Source organism: Crassostrea angulata, chromosome 7, assembly GCF_025612915.1.
Source record: "Crassostrea angulata isolate pt1a10 chromosome 7, ASM2561291v2, whole genome shotgun sequence".
Taxonomy (NCBI): domain Eukaryota; kingdom Metazoa; phylum Mollusca; class Bivalvia; order Ostreida; family Ostreidae; genus Magallana; species Magallana angulata.
In genome coordinates this window covers 17,994,512-18,016,648 of record NC_069117.1, presented here as the reverse complement: position 1 = coordinate 18,016,648, position 22,137 = coordinate 17,994,512, and the positions used below count along the sequence as shown (strand labels likewise).

Here is a 22,137-nt window from a genome sequence, read left to right as displayed (position 1 = left end):
AATTATACCTATCTCTAATTCATTTGAAGATAGGTAAAATTCATTTAAAGATAGGTACAATTGATTTGAAGATAGGTTCAATTCAGACATATCTACAAAGGATTTGAAGATAGGTACAATTCTATTATACCTAGGTTCAATTCGTTTTGTGTATTGTTGAAAATAATGAACGCAATTGGAGATAAGTAATTGAAGATAGGTTCAATTCAATTGTACCTATCTTTAATTCAGTTGTACCTATCTTCAATTCATTGCATTTGTACCTATCTTCAAATCAATTGTACCTATCTTCAAATGAATTAAAGATAGGTATAATGGAATTGTGCCTATCTCAGATTAACTTTGAAGATAGGTACAATTGAATTGAAGATAGGTACAATTGAATTGAAGATAGGTACAATTGAATTAAAGATAGGTACAATTATTTGAAGATAGGTACAAATATTTGAATATATGTTAATTTGGCGTTCCATATGATACAACGAAGCATATGGCATCGCCTTTGTAAATACATTTTCATCAATAGAAGCGCGGTTTCCAGAAAATGCATTCATCTAGTATCTTTACATTCTCAGAAAGCGCACTTTCGTTTTACATGTACCATTATCGGTACATATAACACTTGTGGTCGGAAAAGGTGCACATGTAAGTCCTTGCATGGGAAGAGAGATATATATACCATATCTATATATAAATAAGGTACATGGATAGAGTACATGTATATATAAATGCATAATTAGAGTATTTATCTCTTTCTTCCCATACAGGGAATAACAACGTCTTGTTGATAGAAATTCAGAGGCCTGTGTTCCTTCCCATAGTTAAATTGTTTACAAACATCGAACATACTGTGCAAGCTGACAAGGTTTAAGGTTTGGGCTTTACTTAAAAATTAACTTGCATAATCTGAGTATATGTTTTAAATCTTTAATGTCTATATTTAAACAATATATGCTTTCTTTACGTTCTTTGATGATTCTTGTGGAACAGAAAGGTGGCGGCATTGCAGAAAAAAAAATACATAACCTGCATTGTAGGTATTTATAACAAGTTAAGTATTTCTAAAAATGTATATCGTACAGAAGACGGCGATAGTCAAACTTAGAGCTGTGTTGTCCATTGGTCGGAGTGTTCTTAATCTATGCATCTACTAGTCTCAAACACTAGTACTTTGAAACTATTTGGCAGATTTTAAATTCACGGTAATTGTGTGGTCAAAATATGCATGATTAGTAAAATATTAGAATATGACTTGCTTTAGGTTACAGACAGTTAATTGAAATAGTAAAAAAAAAAATTAACTTTGTAAGTGCAGATGACAATTTTGTAAGTGAAATTATGGATTGAAGTTGTGATTTACATTTCAGCAAATATGAATGATTATCATCTTAAGATACATCCATCAGAGATGGCAAAGAGACGAAGAGGTGGACCTAAATTGGAGGTAATCTTTTTCCACTCTCATTTATAATGTTAACTTTTCCCTTTTGCAGTGTGAACAGCCACTCATTAGGTTCTTCACTGAAAACCAAGAAGTCAGAGGCCAAGAATAAGGATAGAGCACATAAAGATTAGAGCCCTTTTATCGATAACAAGACCTTGGACTTTTAGTAGGACATAAATATCTATTTCTAGCACAAAACAGTTTAGATAGGAAGCTGGTTTCGAGTGATGCTGTTTTGAGTGAAAGATGCACAGATTGTGCAGTCTTAAATATAGCTCAACAGTCAGACAAATGTTGTTGATTTCAAGGAGCCATGTACGAGTGGCCAGCAATGAAATAGATATGCCTACCTCACATTGCCGTTTGACCTAGCTACCCAAAGTCCATGCAAGCTCTTGTAAATATGGGTCCTAGAAAGACAATGATAAGACTCTTCTTCTACATGTTCAGCTTCAATATCACACATACACACAGTTACATGTTACTTTTTTATGTAGTATTTTATGTTTTAGTTCCTCAAGTTGAAGTTTTGCGTGATCGAGGAAATCGAGGATAGAATTGACTCCAGAACAAATTCGCCTTACAGTTACACCACGGTATTAACCTCAGGGGGACGAGTGTACGGGCTTGGAATTGATCCATCTCAAGTTGAACGAATTCAAAAAGATAAATTCTACAGAATCCATACCCCAACCCCAATCAATGGAATTTTTCATTTGGAGGAGAAGACAAAGGTATTTTCATAAGCAGTAAACTTTATTTACACTGTGACCATCTTATCATGATTTTCTCTATCTTAACTAGCAAGAAAAATCATTTTAATAATCTTTTTCATAGTGCATTGAAGCAGACACTATAAATTAACTATTACATTTTAAAAAGGAAACATAAAATATTTTTTCAAGGAATATGGACAAAAATTATCTTGTGTCCATAATATCTTGTGTGCACAATTTATGTTTGCCATTCTTTAATCATTTGATTGATTGTGTTTTAAAGGAGCTAATATTTGTCAAATATCAATAAAATGCCTTATATAAATATATAATAGAATGGAGGGATCATTATGAAAATACAAATTGGGTTTTAAATAGAGACCCTAGTAAATATTTTAATCTGGCATAACAGTTTTAAACCGGGTTTTCCAACGGAAAAATCTGGTAATTGAAATGGTGAAAATGGTGGGTGGGCGAGCTGCCAAAAGGGTACCCTCATTGCACGGATAACTCCTCCTATAGTTATCAAGATAAGTAGTTGTTCTTTTGCAGATCAATTGTACATATATCAGAGGTGTGCATATTGCTAGGATTTTGATTTCTGATAATTTATGGAAAAAATACCAGCTTTTGAACTTCATCAATTTTTGGCAAAATATTGCATATAGGGTACCCTCATTGTACGGATAACTCCTCCTACAGTTTTAAAGATAGTAAGTTGTTCTTTTGCAGATCAATTGTACATATATCAGAATTTTGCTCATTGCTAGGATTTTGATTTCTGATAATTTATGAAAAAAAATACCAGCTTTTGATCTTGGTAACTTTTTGGCAAAATATTGCATATAGGGTACCCTCATTGTACGGATAACTCCTCCTTCAATTTTCAACATAGGAACTTGTTCTTTTGCAGATCAATTGTACATGTGTACATATATATCAGAGGTGTGCATATTGCTAGGATTTTGATTTCTGCACATTGCTAGGATTTTGATTTCTAATAATTTATGAAAAAAATACCAGCTTTTGAACTTAATCATTTGTTGGCAAAATATTGCATATAGGGTACTCCATTTCACTGGATACAGTAGGTAGTTTTTATCAATTCAGGGTTGACATGGATTATGGATACAGTTCAAATAAAAGAAAACCCAGTTGCTGTCACATTAACACCTTTTTACTTGTTGAAAACATAAAATCCCGGTAATTTAAACAATTCTGAACAATTTGCCTTTTTCAAATGTAAATATAAGTAATAAACAGCAATGTTAAAAAGTTCACCGGGATATGAACTTGGTTGGTACATGAATAAATCTTCCGAGAAGCCCTTCAGGCTTCACAATATTTGAACATGTGACCAACCAAGTTCATCTCCCAGTGAACTTTTTAACTTGCTGTTTATTTCTTAAGTAAACTTTCATGCCATCAGATTACCCGGTATGTCTTGTGCTCGAAATATTATGTCATGCACATTAATGAGATAATATGTTGTGTGCACAAGATGATTTCTGAATTAGAAATATTTATGTGTTCTTAACGTACCACCCCAGATACTGGAAACACAAATATTTTTTTTTTCCCATCAACAGATGGAGGAGATTAAAAAGTTTGCCATAGCTCCAGAGAAAATCCAAGAAGCATTGTATCCTCCCTGTATGAAGGTTTCTGATCTGACTGAGGAAAAGTTGATTACTATAGCTATACGTACAAGATTGTCAGTGCAGGGATATGTGCAATTGGTATCAGTCTTGCTTTCTTGTTGTCTGTCTCTCTGTCTGTCTGTCTGTCTGTCTGTCTGTTGGTCTGTCTGTCCATCCACCTATCTTGATTGGTCCGTCGATCTAGCCTAAAGTTCTTAACAAACTTTTAGATTCTTTCATGGCAAAGAATGATAATTTCACTTCCATTTGACTAGGTTAGTAAAATCTATGATGAAGACAGATGTCCAAAAAGAACTCTGATTCTGAAGGAGACAATGGAAGGCAGGCGACCAGCAACCATGTTCGTAAGATTATGGAGGGAGAAGACAGAGATAAATCCTAAAGTGGGATCCCTGGTTCAAGTTCTGTCGCTGAAGCTTACTGACTACAAGGACAGCAGAGAAATCCACTCCACCCCCTCCACAGCCCCCCACACAGACAGACACACAGGCAGCCAGTCAATAAACTCGCACCAAGTACCCGTTAATCTCATTTTCCTCACATCGGTATAAAGAAGATATAGACATTTTTTTCCCATTTCATTAATGGTAGCCCTATTTCTACAACTGATTGCTATTGAATTTATAGTTGTCACGCTCTGTAGATTCCTGTCAACGCGTTTGTCTGTAAGTAGAGGATGCACAGTGCACGTAACCTTAAACCAGTTCTCTAGTTCAAAGGTCAAGATTGAAAAACCTAACAGTGAAACATATACCAATGACTGACTGTGTATCTCTGAAAAAGGTGTGCAATGTACCGTACTTTAACCAAATTTTGACAATCACATGATTTTAATTGTCCATAGAAAATTTCCTTTCCCTTTGGCCAGCTTAAGCTCAAAATTCAACTATACATTACCAATGGGTAAAGGATTTTGCATTGATTTTTTGAGCCAATTTATTTTCTAGTTCAAAATTAAAGGTAAAAATGTTAAATTCTTGTTTTAGGTGGTCCCTGTATCATTATCTGTTTATTACTGTTGTTATTTAGCTGCATTTGTGAATTTTTGTTTTATTTATGACATAATAATAAGAATTATATACCTGTGCTTTAATAAATTGTATGCATATTTTTTAATGCACTTGAAATCTTACATTTGTTTAAATATTGCTGATAAATGTTTATTGCATTCACTTCTTGACTTGTTGTTATTCATTCAACAAAAATGCTTTCTATGCCTGCCAATCAATGAAATCAAAGTACATTATGTAATCCACATCTACATAATCAGCATTTCTTGGAATTTTGCATCATATATCAATAGAACCTCTTCTAAAGTCAAGGGTTTCTGAATGACTCCATTCTACCCGGTACATAAAGTGAAGCAGATCTTAAAACCTTCAACTTGGGAAGATGCAATAAAGCAAGTCCCATTTGTCTATATATGAGCAATCATGTCTTGTTCATATCTTTTGTATGGAGAAGCATTAGAATCTATAAAATTACTTTACTTAAAGATTGTGTATGACCTGAGGGTGTGTCATGGTCATTTGGGCAAGTTCAAGTTCACTGGAAAGAAAAAGTGCAAAATTTGTGTCCGGTCTTTAACATTCATAAGGAAAAAAATTGGAAGTTTCTACTTCACATAAAGATTGCTTTTGACCTTCGGTTGGTCATGATTTCAACCCAAAGTCATTTGTGCAAGAATGAAAAGAAAACATGCAATTTCAAAGAAACCCAACTTATACAATATCTATATATTGTATAAACACAAACTGTAACCCATTGCAAATACCTAATTGCTTTTTGGGGGCAAATTGGGGGTCTGAACAACCTACGTGCAGTCAAACCTCAATGATCTACAACTTTGCATGGCATATCTGTTAAAATAAACTTGAATTACCAGTGATCAGTATCTCAAGATGCACCATCCGTGCAAGTTTTTTGAAGACCAGTAGTAACTTGGATATTGTCATCAAAGTGCACCTGCCCCTAAACCTTAACCTGCTCCAAAAACCTCAACCTCCTTCAGCATCTAAAATTCATGGTGCAGATTCAGCATCAAAGTCGTTCAGGTCCATAGGCAGGTCCGTATGCATCATCCATGCAAGTTTGGTGGAGATAGGACAAGTTATAACTTAGATACAGGACTTGCACCAAAAACTATAACAAGGTCTCAATACCGACGCCGAGGGTATAGCATAAGCTCCTCCTGACTTTGTCTCAGTGAGCTGAAAGGTGAGCAAGCTCACATATTCCATATTCTCCCATTACTTGACAATACTAAATATAATGAATAGCAGGGTATGCAATAAATACACAAAATTATTAAAAAAGTATAACTCTCAAAAAAATCATCACCTTAAAACTTACAGCAATACACACATCTATACTTTTGGTTTTAACAACAACAAAATTATAAATTCAGAAATGCCTAAATTCACATAAAAATAATTAAACCAGAATTTCCTTGTAATATGCACATCTATACATTGAGTCCTAATTCCCTAATAAGTTTTGGGAACTTCTGTGCAGCGGTGTATAAAGAGGATTTTAGCGTACAAATAACAGAACTGACTGATGGACAGGTCAAAAACATTATACATTGTACCTCCCACAGCAAGTTGCATGAGGTATTGTAAAATGCTCAGAATGAAGAGTCCTCTGTCTCTTTATACAAGTTTCTTAGATAAGATGGAACACCAAAGTGCGATGTCTAGCAGCCAGTTTCAATGTGAATATAAGATCCAATAGTGAAACTCTTGCTTGGTCACTTTATGATCTCTTACTTTCGGCCTAAGCTGTTATAATAGAGTAAAAAAAAATAAAATACAATTATCATTCAGAGCTGACAAGAAGCTTTATTCAAAATGGAAATTAATAATAAATCAACAAGTAACTTTTTATCAATAATAAAAAGCAAAAACTGATGTACATGTTTGAAAGACAAATTAATTGCTTGGTGCAAAAGTTATATATATGGATACAAGTAGACAATGTCTTAGCACATTTTGAGAGGGAAGGTTTTCAATAGATTCATTTACTTTTCATGGAGGGAGATTTTGTCACAACGAAATTACACAATATCATTTTCATTCTTGTCTATTGCAAAGATAACATGCTATTTAATACCTTTCTCAGCACTTAGAAAATTTTCTTTAAGAAATACTTATACATGTATAACTAATAATTACAGTATATACATGGTTATTATAAGTATGTTATACTACCTAATTAAAACAATTTTCATAAAAAATTGGAACATCTGTATAAAAGTAAAAAATGAGGTAAATCCATGGCTTCTTACATGCACAGTACTAAGAGAGTATATAATCAATGTACACTACTGTATTCTCTAAATGCAGGGAAACTCTAGTATATCTTGCATAAAGATCGAATTTTGAGACACTAAATAAAATGACCATATGGAGTAAATCACTTACGTGTTAAATAACAACTCAGAAAATAAAATTAAAATGATTCTCATCAGCAGAGACATATTTCACTGAAGTTATAAAACTGCACTTAAAAATTAAAACTGAAAACATGATTTGAAAAAACTTCAGGAAAAGGTATAACTGTATTGCATTACCTTCAAAAAGTGTGGTAAAATTAAATTTTAAACATTTTAATTCCAAAGTAATTTTTTCCAGGATCCAATTTGAAAAGAAAGAAACCATTGTTTAAGATGTTGACATTATTTCAAGACATGAAATTTATTAATATACATTTTCAACGGGAACTATCAGGAAATCTTAATTTTAGTTCTTATTGCCATCAACTCATTGTAACTATAAAAATAATAATTGGCAAGTTTCACTACACCTCATATTTACTTGTTCATCAATATTATTAATAGAGTATTACATCTATGATCTTATTGGCCATTACCTATTGTAATTCTTAAAGTACCACTAGATTACTGTACTAATGCATGCAAAGTACCAATTACATAGATAGTACTTATTCCACAACCTCCTATGTATATTTTATTATATTATGAATAATTCATCTTAATGGTTGTGTTTAATATACACTACATGTAGTACTTATATAACTATAAATTTAAAAGGTACAATTTATAAATTATAGAGTTAACCTAGCCAAGAGGCAACCAAATAGAGGGGTTGAAAAAGTGTTCATTTACCAGTAGATTTGATGGCAAAATCTGAGTTGTACATCCCCATTTAGCAAACAATAATTGCACATTAAACTACTGCTTGACTCAAAGGTTCAACATTAATTATGTTGTAAAAGCTTAAAAAAGCAATTTTTTTCCCCACAAAGGAGCGTAAACCACAGCAACAACATATGAAAGTACAATAAGAAGGAAAAAAGGTATACATGCATACAGTACAAACCAGCTGTATAGCTGTACATGTAAATGTATTGCACAATATTTAAGGTACACTGACCCTCTCTAAGAAAAATAACTCTCACTGGAATTTCTATTTTTCCCCGTATAAAATTGAAGTGCAAATGCTATTAAGTTTTGTACCTCAAAACTGAAACTGTGATTTTTTAATAATCATTTTTATAACATTAACACAAAGGCAATTTTTAATGAGTATTGTAGGATTTATGCACCTTAATATCTGAAGCACTTTCTCATAAATGTCTTCACTTGGGAAAATACTGGTAATTGTGTGTTTCTCTTAGAATTTCATCCTTCCACTTTTTTAACTGGCAAGAGAGCTACCATATTCTATTTACCAATTCACCAAGTTCAAGTCATGTTTCAATCAAATTTCTTTCACTATATTTGAGAACTTGATATCATCAAATTGAATCCATACATCACTTTTGTAAATTCATTATAGACTGTTCAAAGTAGAAACAATATGGCAGAAGACTAGTTTCTCAGTAACTAGCTGGTTCTATTCAATATTCCCCTGATACAAACGTTCGGATCACCTTTGGGACTCTGGCATCAAATCCTGAAACATCCAGCATGTTTTCATCCTCAAGATTTGCAAATTTCATGTTGGAATTTGTTAAACCAACAGTGACTAGTCTGCAAAGGTAATCAAAATCAATTGTAAAGAAATAAAGATAACAGGAGAAGAACTCATACAATATAAAGAAATTCTATCTGCTTGTAAAGCCATGCAAACCAACTTTTTTGTTTGCTGCGACTTAATTTTGTGCTTTCACTGCAAATAATTTTCACTAGATAATTTAAAACAAATACAAAAAGTGTTAATCAGGGACCCTTGCAAGAAATGTTCACAGCAAAGAAGTTAATTCACAAATCTTATAAGATTCTGTTTCAAACAAATTTGAGGTTAATTGGCTTACGGTACTTTTTGGTATTAAGTACATGTATAATGATGAGCGTTGAATTTTGTCTAAATACAGTTTAATTTCAATAACTCAAACACTGATATCTCAAATACAATGGATATGTCAAAGTGATTTGTAAGTACCAGCCACTTATTTTTTAAAAGTATTTTACTCTAAATATCTTGAATACTCGTATATCTCAAAGTTAATATAAGACAGTCCCATTTAGTTTCGAGATAACGAAGTTTGGCTTTAATTAAAAAGTTATTATAAATATACATGTATTTGAAATTACAACTGCTAGTTGAATTTGTATAAGAACTTGTAAATAACAGTCTACTTTGAAAGGATCTGTCAAAAAGTTTACTTTGTGTTTGGCAGATTTCGGTCCTTTCTATACTGTGCAATGGCTTCTCCTAAATTTCTAGAGCCAGTACTTCTATTGGCATCAGTGACTATAATGAAGACATCCACATCTTTCTTTTGGTCAGTAGCCCACTGAATGGGAGCAACCAGGTCACATGGGTCTGGAAGTACCTGTATAAATGACAATTTGTTTTTTGTTTGGTCAGTTGTTTAGTCAACGCCCAAATGTTATTCTGAGTTCTCCCATGCAAGTGAATACAAAAACTTTTATTTGTACACAGGTAAACAGTCAATGGGAACAATAAACTGCAAGAGAAATCGAACACTAACAGTATTTCAATCATTACCCCTACAATCATAAGATTCTGTTAACTTACCCAACCATTGATAACATCATGTGGACTTACCCCTAACAATCACTAAATCCTGTTGACTTACTCCTTCCAATCATTGAATCATGTTAACTTACCCCTACCAATAATTAAATCCTGTTGACTTACTCTTAACAATCATGAAATCCTGTGGACTTACCCTTAACAATCACTAAATTCTGTGGACTTACCCCTACCAATCATTAAATCCTGTGGACTTACCCTACAATCATTAAATCCTGTGGACTTACCCCTCCCAATCATTAAATCCTGTAGACTTACCTCTACAATCATTAAATCCTGTGGACTTACCCATCCCATTCATTAAATCCTGTGAATTTACCCTTACCAATCATTAAATCCTGTGAATTCTGTGGCTTACCCCATAAAATATGTCCTGTTCCTCCTCATCATCATCCACCTCTGGTTTGGGTTGATTTTCCTCCTACAAAATTTGGTAATATTTACTCATAATTATTTTAATTACTAGTTATTATTGTGTTTCAATTGTTGAAAAAAAAAAATAAACATTAAAGCCCTTCAATGTGATTTTTTTGGTCACCTGAGTCACTCAGGTGACCTATTGCAATATATCTCCATCCGTTGTGGTGTGTCTTCATGCATTGTGTGTTACGTGTAACAATTTTACATTTTTTACTTCTTGAAAACTATATGGCCAATTGTGACCATTTTTGGTGTGAAGCATCTCTATGGTAACATGTATCTAAATTATAAAATTTATGGCTCTACCACCTCAAGAATTTTCAAAATTCTTTTTTATCTTCTCCCACACATGTGGGGATAAATAAAAATAAATTCATGGTTATGATATCCATGCAGCTCTCTACTTAAATAGTAAAATTCATGGCCCCAGGGTCAGGGGTTCAGGTCCTAGGGTGGGGACAATATGGCCATATAGTAAAAATGTATTAAATCTTTGGAAATCAACTTCTCTACTCCCATATAAATTTGAGAAAAACTAAAGGCATGGTAATGATGTCCATGAAGCCCTACACTGAAATTGTAAAATTCATGGTCCCAGGTCTGGATTTAAGGCCCTGTGGTGGGCACAATATGGCCATATAGTAAAAATGTATTAAATCTTTGGAAATCGTCTTCTCTACTCCCATATAAATTTGAGAAAAACTAAAGGCATGGTAATGATGTCCATGAAGCCCTACACTGAAATTGTAAAATTCATGGTCCCAGGTCTGGATTTAAGGCCCTGTGGTGGGCACAATATGGCCATATAGTAAAAATGTATTAAATCTTTGGAAATCATCTTCTCTACTCCCATATAAATTTGAGAAAAACTAAAGGCATGGTAATGATGTCCATGAAGCCCTACACTGAAATTGTAAAATTCATGGTCCCAGGTCTGGATTTAAGGCCCTGTGGTGGGCACAATATGGCCATATAGTAAAAATGTATTAAATCTTTGGAAATCATCTTCTCTACTCCCATATAAATTTGAGAAAAACTAAAGGCATGGTAATGATGTCCATGAAGCCCTACACTGAAATTGTAAAATTCATGGTCCCAGGTCTGGATTTAAGGCCCTGTGGTGGGCACAATATGGCCATGTAGTAAAAATGAATTAAATCTTTGAAAATCCTCTTCTCTACTCCCATATATATTTGAGAAAAACTAAAAGCTGAACCCCAATATGGTCAACTAAATGCATAGTTATGATATCCATGAAGCCCTCTACCTATATTGTGAAATTCATGGTCCTTGGATTAGGAGTTCAGGCCCTAGGGTGGGGCAAATGTTTCTACATAGTGAAAATGTATAGATTCAATATTTTTTTTTGTACCACCATTTTGTTAATATCATGTTCCTTATGTCCTGATGTTAAATTGTGAAATTCAATGCCCAGGATGTGGGACAGAAGTTGCTGTTTTCTCTCAGTATTGGTTGGGAGGGGGGGGGGGGGGGTAATAAATATGACAGTATATTGAACATATATTTTTATTAAATGTAACTGCTGTTTGTTATTCATCACAGTTTTAACTCAATCTTGAAAACAACATGGTAAATTGTCACTTGGCAATATTGAATTAAATGTGTTCTATTTAAGGAAATCTACTTTAATATCCTGTGCACTTTATTCTTGTAGAGTCTCAGATTAGGGTTTAGACTTCAAAATGAAGCTTAAAATGCAAACATGAGACTCTGACATGTCAATCTAAAGCCTTTAGTACTCTGGTGATTTTCAAGGCCTGTGGGTCTCTTGTTGGTTATCTTTGGTCTGAATGCCCTATGTCATTAAACATCATTTGTATAGGATACTTCTTAATACAAACTAATCAGACACCAAACATAACCTTACTAATGAAACGATCCATTAAACAGATATTGTGTGGATATCATTTGTAGGCCTACTGGAGTACATTCATTAGCCTCCATCAGGATAAGTAATGTACATGTACCATACATGGACACCTAATAAATGATACAACATTACCAAGGATTCTGTCAGGTCTGATATAGTGTACAGTAATTAAACTTAGTCACCTTCTGTTCATCTGCTTTCTTCACTTGTTCAGCCACCTCACTACAGATGTAAGTCAGTTTGGTATCCTTGGCAACCTTCAGTGGTGTAATGGTGTCCGTAAAGAATACAACGTCTGTCTTCTCCTCCTCCCGAGTCATTAACATGGCAACCCCAGCAGCAGCAGTTGTCGTTGACAATGCCATCGTACCTCGTACTGATGATTTGTTTTTGTTGACCCCAACACAAATTCCAACTACATAACGTTTATTTGACGATTTCAAGTTATTCTGAAAATGAATTATAAAATCATTTCATATTTGTAGAAAGATTTTTCTTTGTTTACTATATTTATATAAGTCCTCCATTTCACTCTTTTTTTTAAGCTTTTATTTGGTATTAACTAGTTCAATGCATTTAGATTTTATTTGAGTGTATGGACATTTCAAAACTTTTTTCCATTTTTATTTTTTTATGTTGACTCAGAAATAAATACATATACTGTGGAATCATAATTGTTTGTGGGGGACCAATGGTCGTGGCTTTCGAGGGTAACCCTTGTCTACGAATTTACATCTCCACAAACATATATACAAGCATTTGTTTAATATTTATCAAAATTATCCCGAACGTTCTACCAATGAAATTATGTTCCCACGAAAGAGGAAAAATTTGGCTACCCAAAATCATTGACCCCTACAAATAAAAATGATTCCACAGTATGGGTACATGGAGTGTCAAACTTGCCAATATTAAGGTGTAGACATGATTTCAGATGAGGAAACTTTTCCAATAATAAATTAAGGAATTTTGAGGGAGGACATCAATTCTTTTTATAATGTTTTGGAGTTGAAGTCAGATGGAGAATGATAAGGGTTCCAAGTGATGTTGTATCAGAATCAAATAAGTGATAAAGCATCTTAAACAAATTTTATGCTTTTTAAAATCAATCAAATGCTATAAAGGAGATGCCATTATAAGGAGGCAGGCTGTTGCAGTGGATATTTTTTGAATAAGCTTTCAAATTGTAATGTCACTATAATATATTGAGTCAATTTTTTTTTTTTTAATTTTGGTGTATTTAGGTATATTATTTATGTTCTTAGCTCTTTTTGCCAATAGCTTTTTATATGTACAGCGCTATAGAGTAATTTAATATAAATTATATATGGCGCTTTATAAAATTTGTATAATAATAATATTTCTTTGATTTGATTTTCAATTATTTTCTTCACCTAGATTTTATAGAATTGTTCTTGCTTCATTAAAGATTACTAAATAATGTCAGACTTGTACCTTTAGCGAGTATTCAAGAGCTGTTTCCAAGGCTTTGGTCACCTTCTCGTTGTGCTGCCATGATGTTGGTTTCTTCTTGCCCTCTTTGTAGAAGCTAGAGGCAATGATTATCTCAAATGGTTGGACACTGAAGTTAAGAATGTAAATTCTTATAACCACAACCTGTCCCTGTACATGGATGTATGAGAGAAACATTAATAATGGCAGTCAAAAGTTCAATCAGGTTTGAGCAACTGTATGAAAATTGCAATTCACTTACTTCTGTTCTGTCAGCAAAGCTTCATTCAAAAGCTTGTCTATGACAAACTGGCTTCCTTCAAAGGATTCATCCAGATATCCAATGTTGGCCAGCTGCCCAATGTGGTCCAGAGTATCCTGAATTGTCATGTCTTTCAATAAGGCTGTCCAAATCTACAAACAGATTTTATACTTTAATAATTTTGTTTGTAAAGTATGAAACTGATGAAAATGAGATACATTATACCTTCATACATAATTGTCATCTTTGCATTGTAGTTAATAATTCTTAGAATCAATTGGAAGAGGTATGGGATGGTGAGGATGTGGGGAGCATTCCTTGCTTTGGTAAAATTGATTACCCTAATCCCTTACACCATCCCCTTAAAAATTGGCTTATAAAAATCAATGACACTACATACAAAAACACAGTTATAAACATGGTGCTTTCACCTCTTTTTGCTTGAGCAATTTAGTACACAAGTGGTCCTTTTTCAAGTGATGTTCTTCCACAAGCTTGGCGACTTGTTGCACATCGTCACTGTGTTTGGCGGTGTCTACAGCAGAGAAAAACTCCAAGAGTTTCTGAATGCTTTCCTTCTCTGACTTTCCAAAGGATTTCTTGGTTTCACCAAGGCCAAGGACTAGGTACTTAAAAATGAGGTCCATTTCTATAAAATTCAAATAGAAAACATACATTAAGAATTTCGATTTGATTATACACTGCCATGCATATGCTATTGCTGTATCATTTACAGAGTATTTTCTTCTCTATCTCTTATAAAAATAATTGTTGTTTATAGAGCTACTGCTAAAAATGAAGCTTAATTTAACTTGTTTTAATCAAATCAATGTATCAACAAATGAATACATTTATATGCAGTTACTGAACAGATTAAAACCTGCCTCCAACTGTATCATTTGGCAGTGTTCAGTGCATTTAATGTCAATATCTATTCTAGTACTAGAATATAGTCTGGCAAATAATAACTATTTTTGAAGAAAAAATGATGCATAGGTAAATGAGTACCAAAACTTCAGAACCCCATTTTTGATTCTCGATTGTTTTCTAATAAAATTAATATTCATGTATTATTTCTTGACAATTCAGTCAATTGCATAATTTTCTTTTCAATTCTTTTGTCAGGTCATCAATTAAAAATGGCAATGAATTAAACTGAATATGTTGTACATATCAAAACAAAGAGCCAATGCATCAGAGTCATTTCTCTTTTCTTTTAAGATTAACGAGTCTGCAAATGCAACATGTCTGTTATTACACAAAAAGCAAGTCATCCACAGATAACCCTAGATTTATCAACATGGGGTAAAGAATTCATCACCTCCTTACAACTCACTGTTCACACTGTTGTTTCACACAACAAGAACTAAAGAAGAGGGATGCGTAACTGCACATGCATGCAGTGGCAATTACCAAAGTAACAGTTCACACAGGTCATTGTATGATAATAAGTGCAAAGGTGCATATATATGCCATTAAGATAGCAAGGGAGCATTTCTCATCCTGGCATTCATGTTCTGGGATGAGATTGTTGTCTTTGAATTGTTTTGGCATTTTCCTACTGGTACTCTTCTATTTAATTCTCAGACAAGTTTTTTAAACATCAAAACTGTTGCAGACAGATTGACTTTGCTATTTCCCATGGTATTGCTTAAAACATTACAGAGCAGTGAGTAATGCGAGAGATATTTGGCCTTACTGCTGGCCTAAGGTCTTTGGACATGTGGATGCAATTGCTACCCTGCAATGTTAATTTCATTGTTGTGAGAGCTTTGGAAGCATTTCAAGAATGCTTGCCCCCCTGCTGTTGTGCAACAGATGTGTTCCCTTGACTCCCTATCACCAGGTGTAGCCGTCTAGCCAAAACAAACTGCAATACCAGAAGATCAGGGCCTCAAAGAGAATTACAACCATTGTGTATTTGCCTTTTTGCTTACTAGTACTTCATTCTCAACGTGCTTACTTAGAGCTACACAAAGACAATGCAAGAAATATCATACATCACTGAACGTATTGAGTTGACCTTAGGAGAAAACACTACTTTACAATACTTGCTTTCAAATGTTGCCAGTATGCCATACAAAGAGGGTAAAATATTGCTAAATAATTGCTTGGAATGTTTAGAGGTAAAAATTCACAAGAAGTGCACCACAAATTGTGAGTGTAATGTTCAAGCTATGTGTGTCTTCTTTGGTGAATGGAAACCTTCAGTTGGAATATTAAAGCTTCTTCTTTTCAGACTAATGAAACCTATTTTTGATCAGGAAATATTAATTCACATATATCATGAAGAGATTGCAAGTCTCACAAAACCAAGAGCTGGAAATGTTAAATGCATATTTAAATGGTGTTGAAATAATATTATCAAGTGCTAGGAGCAGGTGAAAAATGTACATATAATTCCACTAGCAGATGTTGATTTTCTCATTTAAATACTCTCAAACAATTTTCAAATAAAATGAAACAGATACTGACACAGATTAACTGTAATAAAACTACTTTTTGCATTACATTAGATATTACTTATTAACCATATTGACACATTTAAAATTGCTTGATACTGACCATACAAAATTGCACAATCTATGTTTGGTGAATATAATATTCCATGTATATGAAATGGTACAAACCATCACTCTTGGGTTTCAGATGACCCATCCTAAGAACATCTCTGTGAGACCAGCCAAGGTAACTCACTTCTCTGCTGACATTTCGAGCTAGTTGATATGCGTCCTGGTTGTGATACCAGCTACTAATGAGTCTTTTGAAGTATCTTCCCCAGCTTTTTGTTATGGAGAAATTCTTGTGAAATTTTAACATCTGAAAAAAATCACAAGGTGTCCGACATATTTTATCACATAACTTTTCTGCTTGGGACTTTGTGTTTTTATCCGTTGATTTGCAGCATAAAGCATAAGCAAATAATAGAGGCTCTCTGTCTATCAGAGCTGGTGAGGAACTGCATTGCTCCATCACAGACAAAATTTCTTTTCCATGTCCATCTGACAGAAGTTGTGTCACACATGATGCTTTTTCTCTGCTAAAAGTTTTAGAGACTACCTTGTAAGCCCCATCATCTTTGTAGAGAATGATCCATTGTCTTAATTTTTGGAAACTTTCTTCTTCAAGCACATTTGCCATTGTTGGGATCTATCTGCAGACGAAACACAGTGTATAAATAATTTTACAAAAAGTGTGCATTATTGGTTATAAAGGGTTCCGCTTTATCTGATTGTCAATTTATATGTATTACTACTAAATGTACAATTTATACATTACAGTCTAACTAAAATATGAAGATTCTGCTCTAACCAAATATGTTATTTAGAAATTTGAAAATATTTAAGAAAAGGTTGCTTTAAACAGATATCTGTTTCAAGTTTATGTAGGTCATATTGGGATTATGCAATTAGTCCACAAAATATTTTCTTCATCATTATCAAATTAATGAACACAATGTCAACTTTTCTCTGAGTGAGGTGGGTTTTTTAATCCATGAAATGCAGTAATTTTAAAATCCCAAAATATTGAATAAAAGTTCATAATTAATTATTAATCACTTTTCGAAAAAATTGCTTTTAAAATAAAAATATTATCTAGTGTAATTGTTATTAATTGTATTCAAGCAATATATATATATATATATATATATATATATATATATATATATATATATATATATATAAAAATCCACACACGTAGTATTATATGAAAAAAATCACAACACCGAAATAAACTCAACTAGTTTCATTTTAAATCATCAGGAGTTTGATGATGATTTAAAATGAAACTAGTTGAGTTTATTTCGGTGTTATGATTTTTTTCATATATATATATATATATATATATATATATATATATATATATATATATATATATATATATATATATATATATATAGACTAAATACGAAAATTTCAATTAAACAATTCCTTTTTATTAAATCATGCATGGACTTAGAAGAATTACATCCCTGATTAAAAGGATTAAACAACCAATTTTAAAATGTATTTTTTTTTTTTTGGCAAAATGGTAGTGTGCCAGCTTCATGATGAATCAATAAATATAATAAAATATTCAACATAAAAATTCTAATAAAAATTAATTGTAATTGAGACATATACATCCCTGGTTGTAATGAGAATTACAAATATAGTATTAAGCATTTGTCTGTCCTAAACAGTTGCTGAGAAGCATCATTAGAAGAAACTTGATAAAATAATGACAGCCCATATTCAGTCTAAGTGCACATGGTTGCACCTTAAAAGCTGTTAAACAGTTAAAGGTAAATTTGTCAATAAATAATTATTGCATAGCTTATTAAAGTTATGCGTTAGGAAAGGGATGGGAAAATAACGTATTGATTACCTCAGTATCTCTGGACAACCAAGCGAAACCCCAAAATATCGAAATGGAATGATTGAAATTATTTGTGGAATTCTTTGTATGCCAGTTTCTATTTCCGATGAGTAGTTCGTCATCAGTTTGTGTGTTCATTGATTAAAGCGCATTTGTGACTAAGACACTTGGAAAATCACATGATCTGACAGCAGAAAAATGGCAAGTCAATCTACCGGGATTCAGCAGCTTTTAAAGGCTGAAAAGCAAGCGGCAGAAAAAGTGTCGGATGCCAGAAAACGTAAATTTATATATTGTGATGAATTCTTTTAAAAACTACCGAATTGTAATTGTTGATCAGCTGTAAATGTTATTTTTGAATATCAACATTCCTCCGTTGACGAGATATTTAATCATGTAATAACCTATCAAACCTCGATTAAGAGGATGGAGTATTTTTAAAAAATGCTGGTTTTTGTTCGTATTTTCATATAGGCATTGCAACATTTTCTGAACTGTCAAGAAATTATCACAGTTTAGCCTAATTATGAGGGACTTCAGTGATAGTCCCTTCAACGTTCTTTTCTCACTGATCAGAGGCCCTTTTAACACTTATTCGTTCTGATTAAATGTGGACCATTTTGGGGAATAGCACCTCAGTGCAATCCAGTATGAAAGGTGGAAATTCAAAAGCTGGCTCTCAACATCAGATTTCACCCAAATTCTGTATTTTTTGCCATAACCATGGAAGGATGAAGTTCATTACAAAAATCTCACCAAAAATATGACGCATTTAAAGCCATTGAAATGGTAGTTGAAATTCAAATCTTGCTTCAGTTTTGACTTTTGAGGGACATAGCTGTTTCAATGAGACATGTAGGCCATTGTCCACCAGTGGATTAATATTTTTAGAACGAAATTCCCCTTTCTTGGTAGCAAATATTTTATTTTTGTGCATTAACAAAACCAGCTAGTGACAAAGAATACCCTTTACCACTTTTTATTAAAACATCTGCACAGACATTGCCTAAAAAGTTCAGAGAAGTGTCTAATGCTCTAACTTGAACAATTATGAAATGGTTAGCTTATGTTCATGAATTAAGAGCAGTCATTGATTAAGATTAAAAGATTTAAGAAATAAAACAGTGAGTATATAAGAATACAAGATTGGGAAGGTAGAAAGTTTCACGGACTGTTGTGAAATCTAAGTGTGTGTACTATGGTATACCCAATGATGTATAAACTAAAAATAAAGTTTTGATAATAAATTAATAAAATTACCGGTAGATGAATTTCAAACATTTTTTGGGAAAAAATGTCAATTGATGTATTATTTCTTAACATGGTTATTAAATACCGTAATCATTCCTGTTAATGAAACAAACTGATTTTACCATTTTCTAGGTAAAGCAAAGCGTCTAAAGCAGGCCAAGGAAGAAGCACAGCAAGAGATTGAACAATACAGAGCACAGAGAGAGGCACAGTACAAAAAATATGAACAATCAGTAAGTGGTCGCGCAATGAGTTTACTTTCATGTTAGCTCATATTCTGCATTTTAAGAAAGACTTGTTCACATTTTAATAATTGTTTAATAATTGTTTAAATTCTCTAATTTTAACCAAACAGTTCATTAAATAAAACTGTTTTTGAAGGGGTGATGTCAAAGCGTGTGAAATTAGTTAAATATCAAGGGGCAAATTTTCACTACATGTATACTCTGTTACAAGTTTTTGCTCCGACAACTTTTTGCTTGATATTTTGATAATCATAAATACCTTTGTGCTTAAACTACTCTGTTCATCCACTAATATGAGAAATGCCCCAATTATTCGTTTTGAAACGCCCCTTTACCGCTACAGGTGTAAATACACAACCCTAAATAGAAAGACTACGAGGATTTTGCTTTGCCATTGGCTTTGCATTAGCCATGAAATTAGCGCAGATGATAATATTAAATATTAATGCGATATATATTCCGAGTGAGTTCCGAATGGTGAAAATCTCCGTAAGAAATTTATTTTCATTCCTGATGATAAATGATAATGTGTCAATGAAAATATCTTGGATATTTTCCCTTTTATCAATTTCAACTATTTTTTTTACAGGTATGTGTATTTTTATTTAAAATCGTCAAAAAATGATAGAAGCAATAACTTGGGACAGACTACACAAGCTCTGAAATGTCTACCACGATTATATTGAGAGTTTGAGTGATCTCCTTAGGGCCCAAAGCATTTTAATGGACTCTTACATGTTATTATACTGCCTTTCAAAGAATGAATTATGAGTCATATTATTTTCGATTTCTTATATCATACAGGTAATACTGGTATTTTTGCAATTTCACTTTGTACTTGTTAAGAAAAATTCAGAAACAAATCAGAAAAACATCATTTTAAAAAAAGCATGTAAAAAATAACTAGTATGAAAGTTCTGTGAATATCTGTCAATCTCGTGAATTTCAATCATACTTTATAATATACATCAATCATACTTTATATAGGGAAGTAACTTGTGTTACATGCCATTGTGACAAAATCTTAATGCAGTTGCTGCAAATCCATTTACACAGAGTAGGACTATAAATGAATGCATGACTATTTCATTCAGCCCTTTAAGGATAGATGCTAAACGTAGGTTTAAACAAGGTTCTTGTTCATGGAATACACAAAACGCTGAAGTAAGTCATTACACTCTACAGGCAGGAATACAAATGCACTAGAACAAAACTGTTGCCTTGAGTACTTATAATGATAAACAAATGAAAATGTTCACCGATTACTGTGTGCTTGTTTTTTAACAGGTTCTTGGATCACGGGGCGACATGGAGAGCAAGATAGATGTCACAACCAAGATCAAGCTGAAGGAACTGGAGACCAACATGTCCAAGAACAAGGAGGTGGCGCTCAAGAGACTGCTGGACATTGTCCTGGATATCAAACCCGAGCTCCACGAAAACTGGAAGAAATGAGCGCTGTGGTGCTAAGTGATAGCAATAGGGAAACTATTTCCATCAGGGTTTTATTATCATTACTGTGAGCAATGAACTACATCTGATAAAAATAAGGAACTAGTGCTGACTCTAAATGGCTTTTCGACAATTTATTTTTTTTGTATACTCTTGTTTTTAACGCTAGGTAATGCTGTTGTTTATAAATCCATTGTACCATTTGTTCAAGTCTGATATTTGTACTGTATTTAATAATAAAACCATTGATAGGAAAAGAAACCAACAGTAATCCATGTACAGTGTAATGATGGGGTAGTTTATGAATGTATCCATTTGTCAGGTCTAGTGTCAGGTATCATGTAGAAAGCACTTGACTTCTTTTCATGATTATTGTATGCAGAGTTGTGTGTATTCGGAACTTAATATCTCAATGTATTCAATTGTCTGTGTGGACAAGTGAGGTTGTTTGAACGAGAGAAGAAAAAATTAGATTATTTCTAGTCATACAGCATTATTGAATATCAAACATTGTGAGGAGATGAAACAAAAATTGAAAAGTGCTTATTCATATAACATTTAATTTAGTGCACTCGGACAAAACATTCCAGATATAAATATATTGTGCTGGCACTTCAGTGCTAGACAGATAAGAAATTGTTTGTGAGAAAGCTAATTTATTATGATTTTTAGAAATTATCATTATTGTAGCATTTGCATTATATACAAAGTAAAATATATGATAAATGTAAATTATTTTGTTGTTATTCTGGTAGTAGTCTTCCTATTTTTATAATGGTTCAGGAAAGAATTTTAGCATGTACTATCATGTCTTGTCTCAAAGGTGATCCACTATCTACATGAGAGGAGCTAAGGTCACTGATGGTGGGGACTTGGAACAAGCATTTTATTCTGCTTTCCTTGTACTGTAGAATCATTAATTTTGGTGGGGATCAATTTTCGTGGATTGCTAGAATTTTAC

At 33.0% G+C, this 22,137-nt stretch overlaps 2 protein-coding genes and 1 pseudogene across 2 annotated transcripts; 2 read left to right on the top strand and 1 right to left on the bottom strand.

Moving 5' to 3' along the window:
- The first annotated feature begins 559 nt into the window (after nucleotides 1–559).
- On the top strand, nucleotides 560–5,002 carry LOC128155444 (uncharacterized; annotated as a pseudogene).
- A 1,639-nt stretch (nucleotides 5,003–6,641) lies between these two features.
- LOC128192423 (RNA-binding protein RO60-like) lies at nucleotides 6,642–18,371 on the bottom strand. Its single transcript, XM_052865071.1, has 9 exons — nucleotides 18,238–18,371; nucleotides 16,500–17,023; nucleotides 14,301–14,518; nucleotides 13,870–14,021; nucleotides 13,611–13,737; nucleotides 12,338–12,604; nucleotides 10,203–10,265; nucleotides 9,451–9,620; nucleotides 6,642–8,814 (listed from the first exon to the last, which is right to left on the bottom strand). Exons 2-9 carry the CDS (start codon nucleotides 17,008–17,010, stop codon nucleotides 8,682–8,684), a joined length of 1,641 nt encoding a protein of 546 aa, XP_052721031.1. The 5' UTR covers nucleotides 17,011–17,023; nucleotides 18,238–18,371; the 3' UTR covers nucleotides 6,642–8,681.
- On the top strand, nucleotides 18,356–21,908 carry LOC128192424 (V-type proton ATPase subunit G-like). The gene is made up of 3 exons (XM_052865072.1): nucleotides 18,356–18,508; nucleotides 19,612–19,712; nucleotides 21,012–21,908. The coding sequence occupies exons 1-3, from the start codon at nucleotides 18,427–18,429 to the stop codon at nucleotides 21,177–21,179; spliced, it is 351 nt and encodes a 116-aa protein (XP_052721032.1). The 5' UTR covers nucleotides 18,356–18,426; the 3' UTR covers nucleotides 21,180–21,908.
- The last annotated feature ends 229 nt before the right edge of the window (nucleotides 21,909–22,137 follow it).